At 33.7% G+C, this 18,218-nt stretch overlaps 4 protein-coding genes across 6 annotated transcripts; 3 read left to right on the top strand and 1 right to left on the bottom strand.

The window, feature by feature from the left end:
• The first annotated feature begins 1,777 nt into the window (after nucleotides 1-1,777).
• Nucleotides 1,778-4,671, top strand: LOC105777289 (transcription initiation factor TFIID subunit 13). 2 transcript variants are annotated; one of them, XM_012600469.2, is made up of 5 exons: nucleotides 1,778-2,085; nucleotides 2,190-2,227; nucleotides 3,219-3,266; nucleotides 3,372-3,446; nucleotides 4,407-4,671. In XM_012600469.2, exons 1-5 carry the CDS (start codon nucleotides 1,983-1,985, stop codon nucleotides 4,515-4,517), a joined length of 375 nt encoding a protein of 124 aa, XP_012455923.1. In that variant the 5' UTR covers nucleotides 1,778-1,982; the 3' UTR covers nucleotides 4,518-4,671. The 2 variants fall into 2 exon arrangements, with proteins under 2 accessions (XP_012455923.1, XP_012455922.1); XM_012600468.2 differs by having other exon boundaries at nucleotides 1,782-2,085; nucleotides 3,219-3,278.
• A 360-nt stretch (nucleotides 4,672-5,031) lies between these two features.
• Nucleotides 5,032-8,274, top strand: LOC105777288 (uncharacterized). 2 transcript variants are annotated; one of them, XM_012600466.2, is made up of 6 exons: nucleotides 5,032-5,181; nucleotides 5,822-6,170; nucleotides 7,050-7,147; nucleotides 7,231-7,512; nucleotides 7,812-7,860; nucleotides 8,009-8,274. In XM_012600466.2, the coding sequence occupies exons 2-6, from the start codon at nucleotides 5,920-5,922 to the stop codon at nucleotides 8,088-8,090; spliced, it is 762 nt and encodes a 253-aa protein (XP_012455920.1). In that variant the 5' UTR covers nucleotides 5,032-5,181; nucleotides 5,822-5,919; the 3' UTR covers nucleotides 8,091-8,274. The 2 variants fall into 2 exon arrangements, with proteins under 2 accessions (XP_012455920.1, XP_012455921.1); XM_012600467.2 differs by lacking the exon at nucleotides 5,032-5,181 and having other exon boundaries at nucleotides 5,809-6,170.
• A 936-nt stretch (nucleotides 8,275-9,210) lies between these two features.
• Nucleotides 9,211-13,491, top strand: LOC105777991 (pentatricopeptide repeat-containing protein At4g35850, mitochondrial). Its single transcript, XM_012601530.2, has 13 exons — nucleotides 9,211-9,349; nucleotides 9,442-9,577; nucleotides 10,038-10,200; nucleotides 10,399-10,464; nucleotides 10,603-10,700; nucleotides 10,919-11,036; nucleotides 11,130-11,333; nucleotides 11,478-11,554; nucleotides 11,670-11,763; nucleotides 12,348-12,413; nucleotides 12,511-12,588; nucleotides 12,681-12,782; nucleotides 13,166-13,491. The coding sequence occupies exons 1-13, from the start codon at nucleotides 9,322-9,324 to the stop codon at nucleotides 13,262-13,264; spliced, it is 1,329 nt and encodes a 442-aa protein (XP_012456984.1). The 5' UTR covers nucleotides 9,211-9,321; the 3' UTR covers nucleotides 13,265-13,491.
• A 482-nt stretch (nucleotides 13,492-13,973) lies between these two features.
• Nucleotides 13,974-17,987, bottom strand: LOC105777990 (ras-related protein RABB1b). The gene is made up of 6 exons (XM_012601528.2): nucleotides 17,786-17,987; nucleotides 17,533-17,672; nucleotides 16,140-16,222; nucleotides 15,602-15,806; nucleotides 15,262-15,330; nucleotides 13,974-14,324 (listed from the first exon to the last, which is right to left on the bottom strand). The coding sequence occupies exons 1-6, from the start codon at nucleotides 17,829-17,831 to the stop codon at nucleotides 14,232-14,234; spliced, it is 636 nt and encodes a 211-aa protein (XP_012456982.1). The 5' UTR covers nucleotides 17,832-17,987; the 3' UTR covers nucleotides 13,974-14,231.
• Between the last annotated feature and the right edge of the window lie 231 nt (nucleotides 17,988-18,218).

Here is an 18,218-nt window from a genome sequence, read left to right as displayed (position 1 = left end):
CGAGCTTAGGTTTGAACATTAAAGGCCCTAGCCTGGCCCATTTTTAAATTTATAATATTTTATGTTATTTTTATATATTATATAATTTATAACACATTTAAAAAATAAACCTATACGAAATATATAATACTATTTTAATGTAAATATTAAAATAATATTAAGATGATTATATAAAAAAGTTATAAAATTATAAAATATTAAATTAAAATAATATAAATATTTGTTTAATTTAAAAATAATATGGGTGGGTCTAAAATGAACTTCGATTAGTCTTTTATAAATACGAGCAAGCTTGGGCAAAAATTTAGGCCCATGTTTCAAGTCAGGCTTGGACAATCATAAAATATATTAATATAATGTTTAGGCCTGACTCGACCCATGAGTACCTTTAGGAAAGACAATGATATAGTTGTATTTAGTTTTATTTTACATTTGCATATTCTTTTTCCATAAGTTGCTAAACTTCTTTTTATAATCAAAGGATTCCAAAGTTTTTACTGTAAAAGTTTATGAGATCTAATCTGTTCTGTATTCATGTATCTTCCTTTTAAATAATAATATTTAAATCAGTTGAATATTGGATCTATATTTGACGACTTAGAATATTTGCATTTAATTGTTTTATTGCTTCTATTATTTTTATGAATAACATAGTTGTATATGCCGCAATATGCAATTCACTATTATGGGGATTCATGACTTACTCTATCTTATTACTATTTTAAAGATAAATTAATATAATGTGAATGCTAAATTCCAATTTTAATTGGGATTTGATTATCAATGTAAAAATAAATTTTAATATGCTTCAATAAATTGGATATAGTTATCGACATCACGCCTATTAGTCAATCTCTCCTTCCTTTTTAATAATTAAGAGGAAACTTGTTAAATTTATTTTCCTTCTTAACAAACAATCCTATATTACATACACACGCAACTGAGTTCATTTAGCCTATATTTCACACACACTATAACAAATTGCATACTTCAACATACATAATAACTATACTATTCGTCAAAAGTACAGGAATAATTAAGCAATTATGGATGTATCAATTCTAATTAATAATACAAATATTATAAACCATCGAATACATATGCTATACTCAACAAGGCTGAGTATTCCAAAGATATGTAAATACCAAATAATAGAAATTAAAAACAAAATAAATTTCGCAAACTTGAACAACCAAAACTTCAAAGGTTTTTTTTTTTACTAGGAAAAGAGTTTAGCACCTAAGAATGTCTATTTATAGGGCAAAATTCATTTAACAATCAAAATTGACATATTTCTACCGCATAATTCAAGGCCGTTTTTTGGGTATCTTCCCAACTTGTTTAGGTTTGAAATGTTGAAATAGTTGATTAGATATTTTAATTTCATTTGAAATGGTATATTATGAGTTTAAATTGAAATTTTTTAGTTTGAAAAATAATCAAAATACTCGAGCAGAGTCAAGGTTGAGACTCTAAGATCAAATGTCTAAGTTTGAGCCCACTTTATATAAATAATAGGTATACTCTATCCAGATTGAATGGATTTTATTCAAAATTATTTTGGAGTTTAAGCTTAATATAATTTGTGCTAGTGATTCAAATATATAATCTTTGTAATTATCTATCAATATTATTCTACTTTTTTCCTCTTCAAAGAAAAAAAAAAAAACACTAGAAGTACACAACCGATACCTTCGGTCAGCCCAACTAAAGTCATTGGTGGGCCAAAATAGGAGTCTAGCTTGGCCCATAAAATTACCATCTTTTCAGTTCAACGACGATTTCTCTCAAAATTTCTTGAATTGAATCCTTTTCTCGTATTTGTTCCTTCTCCAGAAAATCAGTGACAGGATAAAACCATTTGTTTCGATTTAAACGCTTTAAAGATTCTTGGTTTTCTGATATAGATTTTCTTTTCTTGGGACTTCTTTGTTTTCCGCGATTCTGTGGGAAAGTGAGAAGTTTTTTTTCTGGGATAGAAGATGAGTAACCCATCTGCAGGAGCCTCTTCAAAATCAAAAGTCGGTTCTTCACAACCTTCAGAAACCTCTTTCAAGCGCAAAAGAGGAGTGTTTCAAAAAGATTGTAAAACCGATTTTTCTTATTTATACAAGTTTTCCTGCAAATTTTCTTTTGATTTTTCTTTTTCAATGATTTACATTTTCTTTTTCCTTTGTTTCTTGTTACAGTGCAGCATATGATGTATGGTTTTGGAGATGATCCTAATGTAAGTATCCTTCAGAATTTCAACATTGAGCCCACTAGCCTATTTTTGATGAACGCTGTATCCTCTGTTGAATTCTTTGACGAGCTTTGTATCTTTTATTGCGTATGATTTCATTTAGAGTTGGTAGCCATTAAGTTATTTCCCCGATGTTTTTTTTTTTCCATAACCATGGATTTTTTAACCTTTTATACTGTGATTGTTTTAAGAGGGCTAAAGCTTTGAGTTAAAGTGCATATTTGCAAGCACTGTTCTTTGGACTCGGATGTGATTGTTACATACGGGTTATATTCGGACATGGATATATCAAAATTTTCTAAGCTTTACCATGTCTTTGGAGGGTTATATCTCCACACATATGTTTGAATATGTGTTGAACATGAAAAAGAAAAATGAAAGGTTGGAGCAACCTAGGTTGCAGCTTTGCAATAAGTTGCTCAAAATATTTATCCTATGAGTAAGGTTAATTCAAAGAAGCTGCTCTTAGTTATAATATGTTTTTCACAATTTCTTTGCTTGCTATATGTCTATATTCTATTAATCAATGATAATATTTGCATGTTTGTAATTTCAAGCTAAAACAAGGCACCATATGATACACTTTTCTGAGTTGAGAGGATAAAGTCATACTATATTATTTAGATTAGGGTGTGAATGTTGCGTACAGATTTGTTTAATTTTTAAAAGTTTTTCCATGTTTTTGGAAAACCCTTGGAGGATTGTATCCCCACTCATGTCTGAATATTCATTGAACATTAATGTTGGATATGAAGTTCTCTAGAAAAATGAAGAGTGAAAAAACATAGAGATCGAAAGGAGGAGTACGATTACAATATATAAAGTTCCGGATCTCATTCTATGGATGCTTCATTGTGAGAAAGGTTCATTAGTTGCCTACATTTGCCTGCTTATATGAACTGTAACAAAAGTGATGCATTTGCGATTGTATAATTTATTTGATCATAATTATGAATTTCAATTGTTGTGTTTTCAGCCACTTCCGGAGACTGTGGCCCTTGTGGAGGATATTGTGGTGGAATATGTAACAGATATGGTGTTATTTTTAATGGTTTGCTGATTTTGATTTTTTGGTTTGATGGGATGGCATTGTTGGTAACATGTTTGTTATTTTTCGAACCATCTTTAGGCACATAAAGCTCAAGATATTGGATCAAAGAGAGGAAAGCTATCGGTCGAGGATTTTCTATATCTCATTCGCAAGGTAACTCACACTGTACTTTATTCGGATTTGAGTGTGTGTTGAATATAGATTTATGTTCGGCATGGGTATATTTAATATCTTTTAAGTTTTTTCGTGTATTTGGAGGGTTCTTGGAGGGTCATATCCTCTTACTCATGTTTGAATATATGTTGGACATGAATGTCGAGCACAGACGGTTCATACGAAATGAGGAATCAGAACAATATAGTTTTAGTGGAGTATTTGCTTACGTATTGTGATACTTGGAATTTCTATATATTTCCATAAATTGTTTAAACAAATTTATTTGAGATTATAGTCCTGAGCTATGTTACTTGGGACTTATGTGTGAGTGTCAGGTGTGAGTTTGTGTCCGACAAAAGCATTTCAAATTTTTAGAAATGTTTTCAATGTATTTAAAGAGTTTTCAGATAGTCATATTATCGGACCCTAGTTTCTGACTTGGGTGCTCCAAGAAAAAGAAAATGGGTCATAGGCCTTGTTCTTGAGTTAGTTTCCAATGGTGGAGATTGCGTGTGATATTTTTATCACTTTTCCTTTAAATTAATTATAACAACATGGGGTAGGTAGGTAAACAAGACATGTATACTCGTAGGCTACTCGGTTTTGGTTTGCTAAAAGGAAATCAACTTTGGCTAAATAATTGTTGACGCAAGCTCGAGTAGTTGAATGATTTGAATGCTTTACTCAAGTAGCTTATGTCCTAATCTATTTTCTTAATTAGTAATATAAAACTTGATTCAAATATGAGCATAAAGAGTAGATTCTAAAATCAAGCATGAGAATATAGCTCATTACGAGCGAGTTTGATCAAACAATCTGAATTTTAGCTTAAAATGAGTTTGAACTTTAAAAGCAAAACTTGATGGATCTTGATCCAAGTTTCGAATCTTGAAATCCAAGCTTCTTATAGCATGAGCTAGGCTGGAGTACATCAGAGTAATCACTTTGATCATGCAGGACTTGCCGAAACTAAATCGTTGTACTGAATTGCTATCAATGCAAGAAGAGCTGAAGCAAGCAAGGAAGGCATTTGAGGTTGATGAAGAAAAACTGGGTACATTAGAGTAGCCTTTATTTTCTACTTCTGGCCTGGGTCAAGGCTCTACTGCATTTAGCAATGTAAGAAATGCTTATATACTGTTTTTGTTAGAAGCTGGAACAATATGATACTATTGCTGTATATCTCAGATACTGTGTGTATTGAAAATCTATGTTGTTTGTATTCGGATGTGTTAAATACGGATGAATATAGTTGATATGAGCATATTCAAAAATTTTAAAAGATTATACCTTGTCTAGATATCTGTCAATGCGGATATATTAGAAAATAATGGTCTATCTATAATACAAATTCCAAAAGATCACCCGAAAAGTGAGAGAGTTTGGGAAAAGTGAGAGGGTTTAGACAAAAATATAAGCCCAAAAATGGGCTTAGACAAAAAATAAGTCATGTTTTTAAAATGGGCTAGGCCTTGAATATGATTTTTGGGCCTGACTTGGTCTGGCCCGAATCATATGGCTAAAATAATAGGCCACCCTTTCTTTTCTTTTCCCGATTTCTTCGGCCACTCTCCTTCAAATCCCTAATTCTAATCCATAATATTAACACCTCCAAGTCCCTCTCCACTCCAACACCCACAGGCCACCACCATCATCGTTAACCACTCCGGTCATCATCGGTCCATCATTGTTCACCAACCACCACTGTTGTTTCTTGATAGAAAACCCGAAGGTAACAACCCTCTGTTTTTTAACATTTCCACCATTTTTGAACTTTTTTTCTTTTATCTCTCTGTTTTTTTGTTTATGCTTCTTGCTAAGGTTGATTTCCTTGCTAGAGTTTATATGGTTTGTGTAGGGATTGTTTGTGGAGTTGTTCTTATGACCCCAAGTTTATGTAGGTTATGTATATGAGGACTAAATAGCAATGAAGAGGGGGTTTTATCTATTTTGAAATAATCCAAGTTTTACGGTGTCAAAATCTTAATTCTTCCCGTCAGCATCTGAATTGTGTTTTATATATGGTTTTATTTGCAAACATCTGAAGAGAGGCATGCATGTACTCCCTGCTTGTTGCAAAAAAAATAATAACACGAGACGGGCTGGGCCAAAATTTAGTAAATATAATTTGATTTGAGCTTGAATAAAAATTTAAACTTATTTTCGGACTGGGTCTGAACCTATTAATTGGGCCTAAATTTTTTGTTGAATCTGGTCCGGCCTTTGACACCTCTACAATTATTTTTTTTCCGTATTAATCTACAATGATCATCTGAATCCCTTAAACGACGTTGAAAAGGTGCCGTTTTATCACACACCAAAAGAGAACAACAACTTTGGTTAAACGTTGTCGTCTGGTTGAATTTAAACAGACATAAGGAAAAAAAAAAAAGGGTGTCGTTTCCAGGCATCAAAGAAGTGAAAGCAGAAGAAAACGCCTAGGCAGCAGCCATAACAATTAACGACAGCAATGGAGGAGGCAAGTGAAGAAAAGAAAGGAGGCGGCGGCGGAAACAAAGAAGGGACCGATTTGCTGGGACCTCCAACCTTCTCGGAACTCCCAAACGGCAGGCTCAAGTGCGTTGAAACAGGCCACGAGATGATCGTCAAAGACAAGGATTCCTATGCTCACAGTAAACGTTGTCGTTTAGGCCTTATCGACTTTGCTTTGTCTCACTCTAAGCCCCCTCTCAACATGTTCAAACAAGACCCTCTTTCCCGGTAAATGAACCGACAAAAACCCAATGCCTTCCTCTTTCTTTTTATTACATTAATTGAATCTATAGCTTTTTTTCTTAGCCGATTCTCTTTTTGTTAATTATTTTATCTATTTGTTTATGTTAAATGAAGAAAATGGTTAACAAAGATTGAAACTTTTAGCTAAACTAAGCTATTTTGTGATGACCCAGAATCAAATAAGTCGAAAAACTTTATGTTTTGGGTCAAATATTTTCAAGTTGAAAATAAGGGTTTTTGGGGGGAGTTACAATATCCTCTAGAAATCTACATGTTTTAAAGCATTTGGCCGATTACCAATGCCAAGTTTCTGTCCTGAGTTTCCAAATTTTCATTATAGAGAATTTTATTAGGGTGAATCTAGAGGTATAATAGAGATGAGTCCAGGCTTATCTCGAAATTCAGAGCTCGGCTTGAGCTAGATTGGGTTTCTTGTTTAAAACTCAAACTTGGTTCGAGATAAAAGTCGAACTGTTCGAGCTTACTCAATTAGGCAACTTTACCTAGTAAAAAGAATGAACTCTAGTCTCGTGTTTGACTTCGAGCTTGATTATTTATGCTCAAACTTGAGTTCAAGTTTGAATTGAAATTTTTAATACCATTTAAAAATAAAGAGCTCAATTAGAATCACGAGCTATTTGAGGTAAGTATTAAGATATTCAAATTCGGGTATCGAGCTAAGGTTGAGCTCAACTAAACTATTGCTGAGCCAAATTTAACATTTTTTTGAGCAAACCTGAGTAGGTTGTGAGCATTTGTGTTTCATTACACCCCTATGTGAATCTTTTACATTTGATTAGTGTCGTCATTCATGTGTTTCTGCAAATATGATTGATTCTGAGTTTCTATTTTATTGTTTATCAGTTCGAAGTTGATTTGTAAACTAACTGGTGATACCGTCAATAAGTCTGAGGAACATATTTGGAAGCATATCAATGGGAAACGGTTTCTCAATAAATTAGGTTCGAATTGAACTTTTCGGTTATTTGATTTGTAGATTGATTGGCATACGTTGTGTTAATTCTTGGTGAATTCTTATGAACAGAGCAAAAGGAAATGGAGAAGGAGTTGAATGATGAAACCATGTGCGAGGAAGGTGAGAAGAAGCCAAAGAAAGTAAAAAATAAGAAGAAGAAGAAGAAGGAAAAGGAAAAGTTAGTTGAAGAAATTATCTCCGAAGTTAGAGATTCAGCTGAAAATGAAAGTGAGTCTGAAGAACTTGAGTTCTGGATTCCCCCGGTTGGAGACCGTTGGGACTTTGATGACGGAGGGGATCGATGGGGTTCTGGTTCAGAGTCAGATGAAAGTGATGATGAAAACGAACCAGGTGCGGTTGGACTCTCCTGTATAAAGCAGATATACATTTTGAAAAAAAGTTATGCACTTTGTAGTTATGTGTGTGCGCGCTCTAAGTTATTCTCAATAAGTTATTAGAATTTTGTTCGGGTTATGTGAACTTTGAACAACTAAATGAATCTTTTACGAGCACAGTTTATTTTTGTTGGATAACTTGTTGGGACTAAAAAATCTGGTATCCTTTGGCTGCTGTGTCCTAATTTAGAAAATTATGTTGAATCATCTGATTTTATTTCTGGTCTCTTAATTTCAATGTATTTCTTCCATCAGAGGCTGTGGTTGAAGAACGCAAAAAGGAGTCCGAAGAGCTTTCTACAAGGTACAATGCTTCATTTAAATCTTGTTTATGTATATGTCCGCCATTTCTGAATAACGTTTTATACTTTCATTTCTTCTTCACATTGATGCATGGCAAACCAGCTTTTTTATTTTTTTTGGGATTATTTAGTTCTTGTCTGATGTTGTAGAGCAAAGAGAATGACAATAGAAATCGGACCGAGCAGCTTTGCATCAAGGAAGAAGAAGAGTCGGAAAAACACAAGCAGCTAAGTTGCCCTTATGGCTTGTGAAGGCGAGTATTTTTGGCATGTAATTCAGCTACAAATTTTTCAGTTTTTTGTTTGGCAAAATAGAAAGGCAAATTCCCAAAGCCCTTTGGATTAAATGGTTTTAATTGTAGTAAATTTGACTTGCTCTTTTGATTTACCTTAATCTACTTTTGCTAGTTTGTGGATGCTCTCCCTTTTCGTATTTTCTCTCTATTTTTTTTTTCAAAGATTTCTGCAGGTTTGACGTTGGGGAAAAATATGTATTTTTTTTTATGCAAAAGAGATTGCAAATCAAAGTAGGAGAAAGGAAGGCTGCAAATCCAAAATCCCAATGTTTAATATCACACTCTTTTTTTCTTTTTCTTTTTTTTTTTAAATAATCTCGTTACAGTTTTAATCATATCTAAGGTTTAGAATTAACTATAGTCCCTTACCAACCCATAAATAGGAAGATAATACATTTTAGTATACTTGAGTCCACGTCTTTTTGCATTGATAATAATATATATACCAATCGAATTAAGACATGATATAATTAAATATGCTTAATGTCTCGTTTAGGTAAATAATGCAACTGAACATACAATGAATAATGTTAAGTTAAATTCAAATAGTAATAAAATTTAAAGTAAACCATCAACAAGTGTTGGTGCTGTGATGAGGCATATTCTACTTTTAAAGAAAGAACGTGGGTTCAAATTTTAGAGATACGTTGTTAAGAGAGGGGCAATCAAGATGTTACAAACATCTTAAGGCGGCAACAAATGACTTTTAACCACCTACTTTTTTGAATCGTTAGCATCTGAATTCATATTTAATAATAAAAAAATTATTTATAAAATGTAAAAGCAATATAAGATTTTAGGGTTAGTATTTGATAGATTGGTAGTGTATTTTTTTTATTCTACAAGTAGTTTTAAAAAATTATGTCTCTTTTTAAAAAAATATTTTACTATACCCATAAAATACTTGTCAAGACAGTGTACCAAATATTATTTAAATTTTTTATTATTTGTGAATGAGGTAGGGAGACCAAAAACATTAATTACGTAGCCAAGACCTTAATCCACTTGGGCTTGGCCTAAAATCATTCATTACTGAAACGCATCGGTTTAGCTCTATGATAACAAATAAAGGGAAAAAAAAAAGAAACTGAAAAAAAGCACAAAGGGTTTTTGGAAGCAAAGCAGAGCGAAGAAAACCCTTCACTGTTATTCACTCTGTTTTCGCCAATGAAGTTCCTCTTTCGATTCATTTCCGGTATAAATTCCAAAACTATACAAACACCAAAATTTTCTTTTTACGACTCGATTTCTTATCTCGTTTCTTGAATCTTTTGTTGTCGAAAGCAGGTCCCAACAGGACTCTGCTTCGTTCACTGGGTCGCCGCCAGTTTTCGGATTTAACTGGAACAAAAGCCAAACGAAACTATGCTGACAATGTCTCTGAGTACAACACTGTCCTCGCTTCTCTCAATGCCAAACGAAGGTTCTGTCGTTTAACTTGTTGCTTTGTCCGGGTCTTATTTGATGTCTTTGTTTATATATGGTGTAGTTTTTGCTTTACTATTTTGTTTTTAATTTCAGAAGCAAAAAAGGACAGGAAAAAAAACTGGATTTAAACATAATATTTTTGGAAAAAATATAATTTAAAGAATTTTTTACTTTGCATTTAGAGAAAAAGAAAGTATGATTTTACTTTTGAGTACATTCCCTTTGGTTATTTGTTCATAATTAATCAATTATGTGGTTGTGGACACCAAGTTCTGTTCGGTTTAAGTTGTTTCTTATTTGATTGCGATCCATTGATTTAGCTTTGATCCAAATTGTCTGGCGGTTGAGAATTCCGTTATGACACTGGTTTCTTTATAGAAACTCTAAAGAGGCAAATGAAAAAGAAAAAATAGACTATAGGCTTATTTGTTTGTGAATTGGATATGGCGATGCAGGCATTTTTTGTTGAGGGATGTTTTTGATGATATGATGCTGGATGGGGTGCAGCCAACTAGAGATACTTTTGAAGCTTTGATTATGGGAACCATGAGAGGGTCACGCCTGCAAGATGCTCTCTTTTTCAGAGATGAAATGAAGGCCATGGGATTAGTCCCTGAGGTATGTTTCCTTTCTATCCTAACTAGTTCTTCTTTGCAGCGATTGCCTATGTTACTCTGACTCGGGAAGAGTCAGATCAAATCTGTTATTGGTTTGTTTTTAATATCTACTTTACCATACCAAAAGTAGCCATTTCATTCTTTATCGAATTATGTGTTAATTATTTAGAATGACTCTGGAATTTTATTTATGTCATAGGTCTCTTTGTACAACTTTTTGATCTCAACCTGTGGGAAATGCAAGAATGCTAACCTCGCAATTCAGGTATCCCTCTCTTTTGTTTGTGAGATATTTTATTTGTTTAATTTTGATATTCTTTTAGTAGCTCAAGATTGATATTTCTATTTTCTCGCCAACCTCAAATTATTCAACCTAGTTGTTAATTGTTATCTTTCATGTAAGATTCTGGAAGAAATGAAGAGATACAATGTGAAGCCAAATGGACAAACTTATGTTTGTCTTATTAATGCATGTGCAGCAGCTGGACGACTAGATCAAGTGTATGGTACTATGCCTTTGGGTGTGACTTTCTGTTTTTAAGTTCAATGACTTTGCTTGGATTCTGTATTCTATGGAATGATTGTTCCTTAGCTTATTTTGCACAGTGATTAGACTGAATTTTCACTTTGCAAAACTACTATCTGTTTCTTAATGACTGATCGAAGAAGTTTCTTTGATTTGGATAATTATTAAAGTAATCTGCATGTAAATGCTTTAGGTTAGCAATAGTCCGTGATATGACTGCTGCTGGCGGTGAATTGAACAAGTTCTGCTATGCCGGACTTATTATTGCACATATGAACAAGACACCTCGATCAGATGATGTAGCAGCCAAAGTAATTTTCAAACATTTTTCTCTACTTTGACAAGCGCTTCATCATTTTTTCTTTTCTTTTTGTAGTTTACTAATAGCTCTTTCGCCCCTCTAGATTATTGAGTTAGCTGAGCAGTCAAAAGGTTGGTCATCTGTTGAAGAAAGTGGAAATACTGGAAATACAATGCTTGGTATTTCTGAGGAAGAGTTGTACAACTTACCTACTGCTGAATTTGTTCATAGGCGCTTTTTCATATACAGGCAGTTTACCGTATACCATGTTGCATTTCACGCTTGTGCAGACCTTAAGAATGTAGAGGTAACATTTCACATCTTCTGAAAATCCGCTTTGGACCATCTTCTCTCTGGATTCATCTGTTTTGTGTTTCCAAAGCATGTTTTGTGTACTGTGCAAGTGTGATTCTTAAATCTTTACTCATATATTTATCCATGGTCTTGGTAGGCAACCGAAACTTTACTGGAGATGCTCAAGAAGGATGGAAAAGTTCCTGACACCTTTATTACCATGCAAATTATGAGGTATGCATTTTATTTTTGTCATTGATTTGGCCTTTTTAACGGGAAAAAGCTCTCGAGTTGTGACTATTTCCTTTTATTAATCCCTGTTTTTATTTTTGCGCCTTTTCCTTGTTAGATGCTATCTGCATGCTGGAAACATTGACCATGCTGTTCAAATTTTTGAGGACTACATGAATGGAGGAAAGCCTCCGGCTATGGAACTTTATGCAGTGAGTTTACAATACTCATTACTTGCTAAGATATATTCTTCTGTCAATATTTTTTGTTTTCTCTGTGCTCTGTGAATAGTTGTCCATTTGTTTCTTTTTTCTCTAATCCGGCAAAACTTGACAATTAACTAATGTCAAACATATAATTTGTCTTCACAATATGTGTGAAGTTCACTTTATATATGGCAGTGAGGATAATATAAGACCACCTCAATTTTTTTGTAATATTATGTGGCTAGCTTGCTCATTGTTACCATGTTCTATTGTCATCAGTGACCTTATCCTATGTTACTTGAACTTGTGCATGAGTGTTGGATGAGTGTGTGTCCAACATAGGTATTTTCTAAGTTTTCCAAGTCCTTTTCATGTATTTAAGGGTCCTAGGAAGGTTATATCTCTATTAATGTGTTTGCAGATTTGTCAGACGTGGGTGTCGGACACAAGTACTTCTAGAAAAACAAATAGTTGGAGCAACATAGAATATGTCTACTTGATAAAAAGACTGATTTGTAATATGATTTAACGTATGCAGTTCCATATAGTTGAAGTCGGGTAATTATTTACTGCAATATCTTTGTTTGTAGACACTCATTGAAGGAGCCATGGTCGGATATACTCCGAGAGGAATGGAACTTGCTCAAGAAACACTGGTATGTATGATGCTGTTTAATTGGCTCATTAACTTCCTGATCTCATGGTTGTCTCAGGCATATTAAAATCTTGCCGTTTCCTTGGCTCAATGCGTAGGTCAATATGACTAAAAGAAACTTCTTCTTGAACTCTAAATTCGGAAGTGATCTCCTTCTTATAGCCGCGGGCGAGAAGGTAAGCAAATATTTAAGTTACCAGACATTTTTCGGGAAGTATTTTACTGCCATCTTTCAATATGTAATAACTTTCTATGTTTTCCAACACAGACCGGTGGATATACGAATGCAAACTATATATGGGACCTGATGCAGGCTCGAAAAATTGTTCCATCTCTTCCTGCAGTAGAAGCTTACTACAGTGGCCTAAAAGTAAGCTTGCTATCTGTGAAAGTATTAGTTGTCTTTCATTGTTCATTATCTCCTTTCTGTTAGGTAGTGTGAGGAACAATCAATGGTTCTCAGTAGGGTCTGGAAACTGATTCGAACCATAGTATTTGCTTCAATTTTTTTTTTAAATTCAGTTTGATTTTGGTCTGAGTAATATTTTTCCCCCCTAAAATTACTGTTACTGCTTGGGCTGATGTCAGCCACAATATTAGTTGCCTTTCAATTTCATTGTTCAAAATCTCCATTTTCCTAATGTGAAGAACAAACAATGGTTCAGTTGAAGTGCTACACCATAACTAAAACCTGTCCAGTCCGATAATTTAACTAATGTGTAAATTTACATATTCTCTTCTCCTATATTACAGGGACGCGAAATACCAGAAGATGACCCAAGACTGCAATTAGTTACTCGAACCTTAAACAACCTGCGTGCCAGATTCGGACCCTCACTTGGGCGACCGTGATAGAATGAAGAGGAAAATATGTTTTTAAAGTAACCCATGGCCTTGGGTTTGATTTTCCTCCAAGTAATATTGCCTTTGCTGGAGTAGAACATGAGCCAAAATCTTCTGTATTCGTCTAACTCTATTTTATTTCTTGACTGATTCAGTTGATGTTTCAATTTTTCCCGAATAATATTTTGATCATCAAACTACTAATGAATACATATATAAAAAAATTTATTGTAGTATTTTGATTTCCTTGAGATTGAAAATGAATATCGTAGCTTGAACCCATTCATTCAGAAGTCTTGCATGGAATACATTCAACTATTACATGAACCTAATCTGGAATATTGACTATTTAACTTTAACGAGTTTTGAGATTTTTCATAAATTAGTTAAAAATAATAAAATACATGGAAAAAAATATTCTGAACCGTTTGGGTTGTGTTTAAATTTGAGTCATTCGCAAACTTTCACTACTTGAGCCAAACTTGAATCTTTTTAGTCAGACTTGAATAAATTGCAAGCAAAGATATCCCTTTTACCTCTTGGACCTAGTATTTACACAATCACATTAATCTGCTTGGGTCGAGTTTTATTATTATGCCACAATCACATTAATTTGATAAATTTGAAACTCGTGTGATGTGCATCATGCAGTAGCATTAGTTCTCACATACTTTTAATTCAAATTCAACTAAAAGAAAAGAGGAATTCACCATGATCATACTGAAGAATATATTCCACTGACATTTCTTAGCCATGAACATTGTTGGCAAACATCAAACATTTATGTTACAGTGCAAATTACACATTAAACTAAAATGAAAGGATAAAAGAAACAACATTTTAACACTGTACATTGGGTTTTCTTACTAAATTCAACAACTTAAGGGATATATTCATCAAAGCAACCTGATGAAAGTAAATTGGACACAATTATCAAATACAAAGTACAGGGTTCAAGAGATAGTTTGCATTTATATTAACCACAACAGCCACCGCTCTGAGCAACTGCTCCATCTCTTGCACCAGAAGGACCTTGGGCGCGACCATACCCGATCTTGATGCCTGAGGACTGCAGTAATTTCAAAGAAAAATGCCTTTTTGAGTAAGAAACTCAACTTGTCTCTTGATTAATGAAGATGGTTCAAACTATCTAAATCATGTTTTTCTTTAGTTGCAAGATGTAAGTAAGTCAATTTAAACAATGCTGATCACATCGAAGACAAACATCAGAGTTCTGACGAAAAGAAAATAATTAATTGAAAGTGACCTCGTCTCTCGATTAATGACAATGATTCTAGGTTCAAACCACATATAACAAGTTTATCAACCCCCTTACAGAAAGTCGAACTAGCTAAATCATGGTTTTCTTTAGTTTCCGGCTATAAAGTCCATTGAAACAATGCCATCTTCTATATGGAGAGAGAAAGTATCTTTGGTTCTAGACATCCCCTCAATGAAGCCAGGAGGGGCATATGGGCAAATGTATCATCAGTTCCAGACATCTTTTCAGGCGAAGCCAGGGGCCGTTAAAGGGAACCATGGTCCCCCTGACTTTCAAGATTTTTGATGTATATATGCAAGTCAATGGCTTAGATGTTAAATTAGCATTTGGCTGGCCCTCATAACTTCTCCTCAAAAGTCTTACATTCAACTATTACTTCTTATATCTATATGAAATTCTACTATTGTTTTTGGATTTAATTCTTTCATATAAATTAATTATTAATATTAAACTCGTTTACGATCTGCTTAAGCTCCAAACTTATTTCAAAGAAACGTCATCCTCACATTTGTTTCTTTCAATTTGATATGTAATAACCATGACAGAAAAATTGAATCAAATATTTATTGTTAGTAGAATATTATATTCTATTATATTAAGTGCAACTAAAAATATTTTGGTATATATTTTACCCGTATGTCTAATTAAAATGCAAGTTGCCCCCTTCACCCCTTCCCTCCTGACCCGAATTTTTTTTGCTTCAATAAAGTGGCTCAATTATTACCTCATTGGATACATCGAAGACTCCTTCCTGAATGTTCTGAAGGATTTTAGCAGCAGTCTTTATGAAGGCCTGCAAGATGATTCAGAATTTTAGTTAGAACTGCTCAGCAAAAGTTCAACAAAAGCCATGTTGCTCTGACTATTCATTTTTTCCCTTAAGCATCCAGGTCAAGATACTTGTATCTGACACATGCTCGGATCTCTAAATATATGGATCAACACTCGTTCTCAAGTCAAAGTAAAATATATTAAAGGAATGAAGAAAGCACTAAAAATTCCAATTAAAATGATGGCGCTAGATATAAAATTTTGATGTGCAAATTAGGGGGGAAAATACTTACCTCCTCAACATTTTGAGCTGTTCTAGCAGATGCTTCCAAGAACAAAAGCCCGTTTTCCTTAGCAAACTGTTCGCCCTCTTCTTTGCTAACAGCCCTCCTGTGAGAAAGATCACTTTTGTTCCCAATGAGCATGATTGTCATGTTAGGATTTGCATGTTGTCGTGCATCCTCCAACCAACTTGCTAGATGATTAAATGTTTCTCTCCTGGTCAATTTACAAATTTGCAGTTCAGATATAAGAAAATACAATACTCCAGAACTAGGTTTTATAAGCTTTGATAGTCCCCTATAATAGAAATAAATGAAACCAGTCTTAGCATTCTAACCGAGAGGAAATAAAAGTTGCTAAAATCCAAGGGTAAGAAAAGATCTTGAAGCAAAAGCTATAATAGTGAGATGCAAGAAACCTCAACTCATCTACACCTATTATTTAAGTATCCTTGCACATTACAACCTTGTTTTAAGGGTTTCACTAATCTCCAATAGTTCACAGATAACAGCAACTAATTCTGCACCGAATGACGATTCTGTCTCTCACCTGGTTATATCGTAGACCAGAAGAGCTCCTGCTGCTCCTCTATAGTAAGATCTGGTGATGGACCTGAAGGATTCTTGCCCAGCCTGAAATATAATCATGCATAAGCTCTGGCTCAAATCCATCAAAATGATGAACAATGAAATAGAAAATAAAAAAGAAGGAAAAGAAAAATAGTTGAGATAACTACGAGCTCAGTTAGATGTTAACAAGCTGGGCAATAGATGAGCTCAAGCCAAATTGCAAAAACCTTGTTCAAACTCAGCTCAAAAGTTTCAAACTTTAGCCTACCTTTACGAACCAATCACAACCCAAATATCATTCAACTAACATTACCATTTTCTGTTGGGTACACTTTCAGCATTTAAATTTGGCAGTGAAAAAAAAAGGCGGGAAAGAGAAGCATATAAATAGATGTAGATTCCCATTACAGTTTCTAAATCCCATCTCTCAACCATAAAATGGCTCCATTTTTACCTAGATATAAACATTTTAAAGAAAATCATAAACATTGGATTCCTTTTAATCTATCCATATATGGTTCTTAATGATATAAAATTTGAATCAAGACTTGAATTGTGTTAAAAGATGCTTAAGCTAAATGTAGTCTGCTTGCAAAAAGAAGAAGAATACACCATCAAGCATTTACTAAGCTTGTTTATGAACAACTTATTGAACTTGTTCGTGAACATAAACAAGTCACATTTATTGATGTTCAACTCATTCGTTTTCTTAACAAGTGTTAAAATCTGGTTCAAAACTTAATAAATGAATATATGACCCTAAACCAAACCCATTTATAAACTATTTACTGAGTGCTTTATTCATTTATAGCACTAGAGATAACATAAGCCATTGAATTCATTAATAAGCTAAGTTTCGACAGTTCCACATTCCTTGAGGAGGAAGCAAGCGAAAAAAGAATAAATAACCACCCAAGATAGTCTCCTCCCCATGAAAGAAGGTGGAGTTCCTACAAAAACAACTAAAAGATACCTAATGTCACCAAAAATATAATCCCCTGAAAAACAAGTCACCAAAAGCTTTCACTTTCACCTCCGTCCACTCTCACCATTAAGCCAACTAAAAGCCAATCAAATAGACAAACAAATAAAACTGCGCTTTTCGTCGAAAAAAGAATTTCAATTCCGACAAAACTCTACTCCAAACTTAACACATAATCATATTCTTTGGGGGCCCCTAGCCATAAGTTCTTCTAGACGCAACAGCCATAATTCCTTGCTTAATAACCAAAATCTTACGTAACACTCTTTGGCTTCTAAACCTAAATTATTCATATGCCAAAGCTAAAAATTCTAACATTTTAATACCCTTTCCAGCAGACACAACAAAGTGCGCGTGTGTATATATAAGGTTAAAGAGTTAGGGTTTTTACAGTGTCCCAAATCTGAAGCTTGATGGGCCTGCCATCTATGGTGACCATCCGAGCACCAAATTCAACACCGATGGTTAGATCATGAACTGGTTGGAATCTCTTGTCTGTAAACTGCAAAAGCAAACATGACTTTCCTACACCTGCAACACAAAAAATCAAATCAAATCCCCCAAAAAATTGAAAGCATTTCTAAATGATACTTAAAAAAAAGAAAAATCAAATTGGGAAATTTTCAAACAGAGAAGTAAGCTACCAGTGTCACCGATGATTATGTACTTAAAAAGATAATCGTAAGACATGGTTTGAGTGCGTCGTCGTATTCAAGGTTGCTCGTTCCCCTCTCTGAAGTTTTTTTTTTCACAATAAAGAGAGGGAGAGGACAGAGGAGTAATGTAGAAGAAATAAGAAAGATACGGTTCACTGTTCGTCGTTGCTTCAGTTTGAGTTTTCGTTGAAATTCTAAGGCTTTTATTTATTTATTTATTATTATTAATTATTTTCTTTTTACATGGACGAGGAAATTGTTGGGTATTCTATCGGAGCCGATTATAATTGTGATCGGATTAATCGGCTGAATCTATTCCATTGAAAATATTAGTAAGTTATAGTTTAAGGTAATTAGATTTTTTTTAAAAATAATTTTTATTCTTATACTTTTATACATATTTTTATTTAATCTTTTAAAT

Source organism: Gossypium raimondii, chromosome 10 (assembly GCF_025698545.1).
Source record: "Gossypium raimondii isolate GPD5lz chromosome 10, ASM2569854v1, whole genome shotgun sequence".
Classification (NCBI taxonomy): Eukaryota; Viridiplantae; Streptophyta; class Magnoliopsida; order Malvales; family Malvaceae; genus Gossypium; species Gossypium raimondii.
Note: the sequence above shows the minus strand (reverse complement) of the source record. Positions and strands in the feature narration are given on the sequence as shown.

Excerpts from the sequence above, each read along its gene's own strand:
- LOC105777289 (XM_012600468.2), top strand. The coding sequence starts at position 1,983 with ATGAGTAACCCATCTGCAGGAGCCTCTTCAAAATCAAAAGTCGGTTCT. Across the intron at positions 3,279-3,371 it reads TGGAATATGTAACAGATATG|GCACATAAAGCTCAAGATAT; the intron begins GTGTTATTTTTA and ends AACCATCTTTAG. Across the intron at positions 3,447-4,406 it reads TTCTATATCTCATTCGCAAG|GACTTGCCGAAACTAAATCG; the intron begins GTAACTCACACT and ends TTGATCATGCAG.
- LOC105777288 (XM_012600466.2), top strand. The coding sequence starts at position 5,920 with ATGGAGGAGGCAAGTGAAGAAAAGAAAGGAGGCGGCGGCGGAAACAAA. Across the intron at positions 6,171-7,049 it reads AAACAAGACCCTCTTTCCCG|TTCGAAGTTGATTTGTAAAC; the intron begins GTAAATGAACCG and ends ATTGTTTATCAG. Across the intron at positions 7,513-7,811 it reads TGATGATGAAAACGAACCAG|AGGCTGTGGTTGAAGAACGC; the intron begins GTGCGGTTGGAC and ends TTCTTCCATCAG.
- LOC105777991 (XM_012601530.2), top strand. The coding sequence starts at position 9,322 with ATGAAGTTCCTCTTTCGATTCATTTCCG. Across the intron at positions 9,350-9,441 it reads CCTCTTTCGATTCATTTCCG|GTCCCAACAGGACTCTGCTT; the intron begins GTATAAATTCCA and ends TGTCGAAAGCAG. Across the intron at positions 10,701-10,918 it reads GCTGGACGACTAGATCAAGT|GTTAGCAATAGTCCGTGATA; the intron begins GTATGGTACTAT and ends TAAATGCTTTAG.
- LOC105777990 (XM_012601528.2), bottom strand. The coding sequence starts at position 17,831 with ATGTCTTACGATTATCTTTTTAAGTACATAATCATCGGTGACACTG. Across the intron at positions 17,673-17,785 it reads CATAATCATCGGTGACACTG|GTGTAGGAAAGTCATGTTTG; the intron begins GTAGCTTACTTC and ends TTTGTGTTGCAG. Across the intron at positions 15,331-15,601 it reads CAGCTCAAAATGTTGAGGAG|GCCTTCATAAAGACTGCTGC; the intron begins GTAAGTATTTTC and ends ATCATCTTGCAG.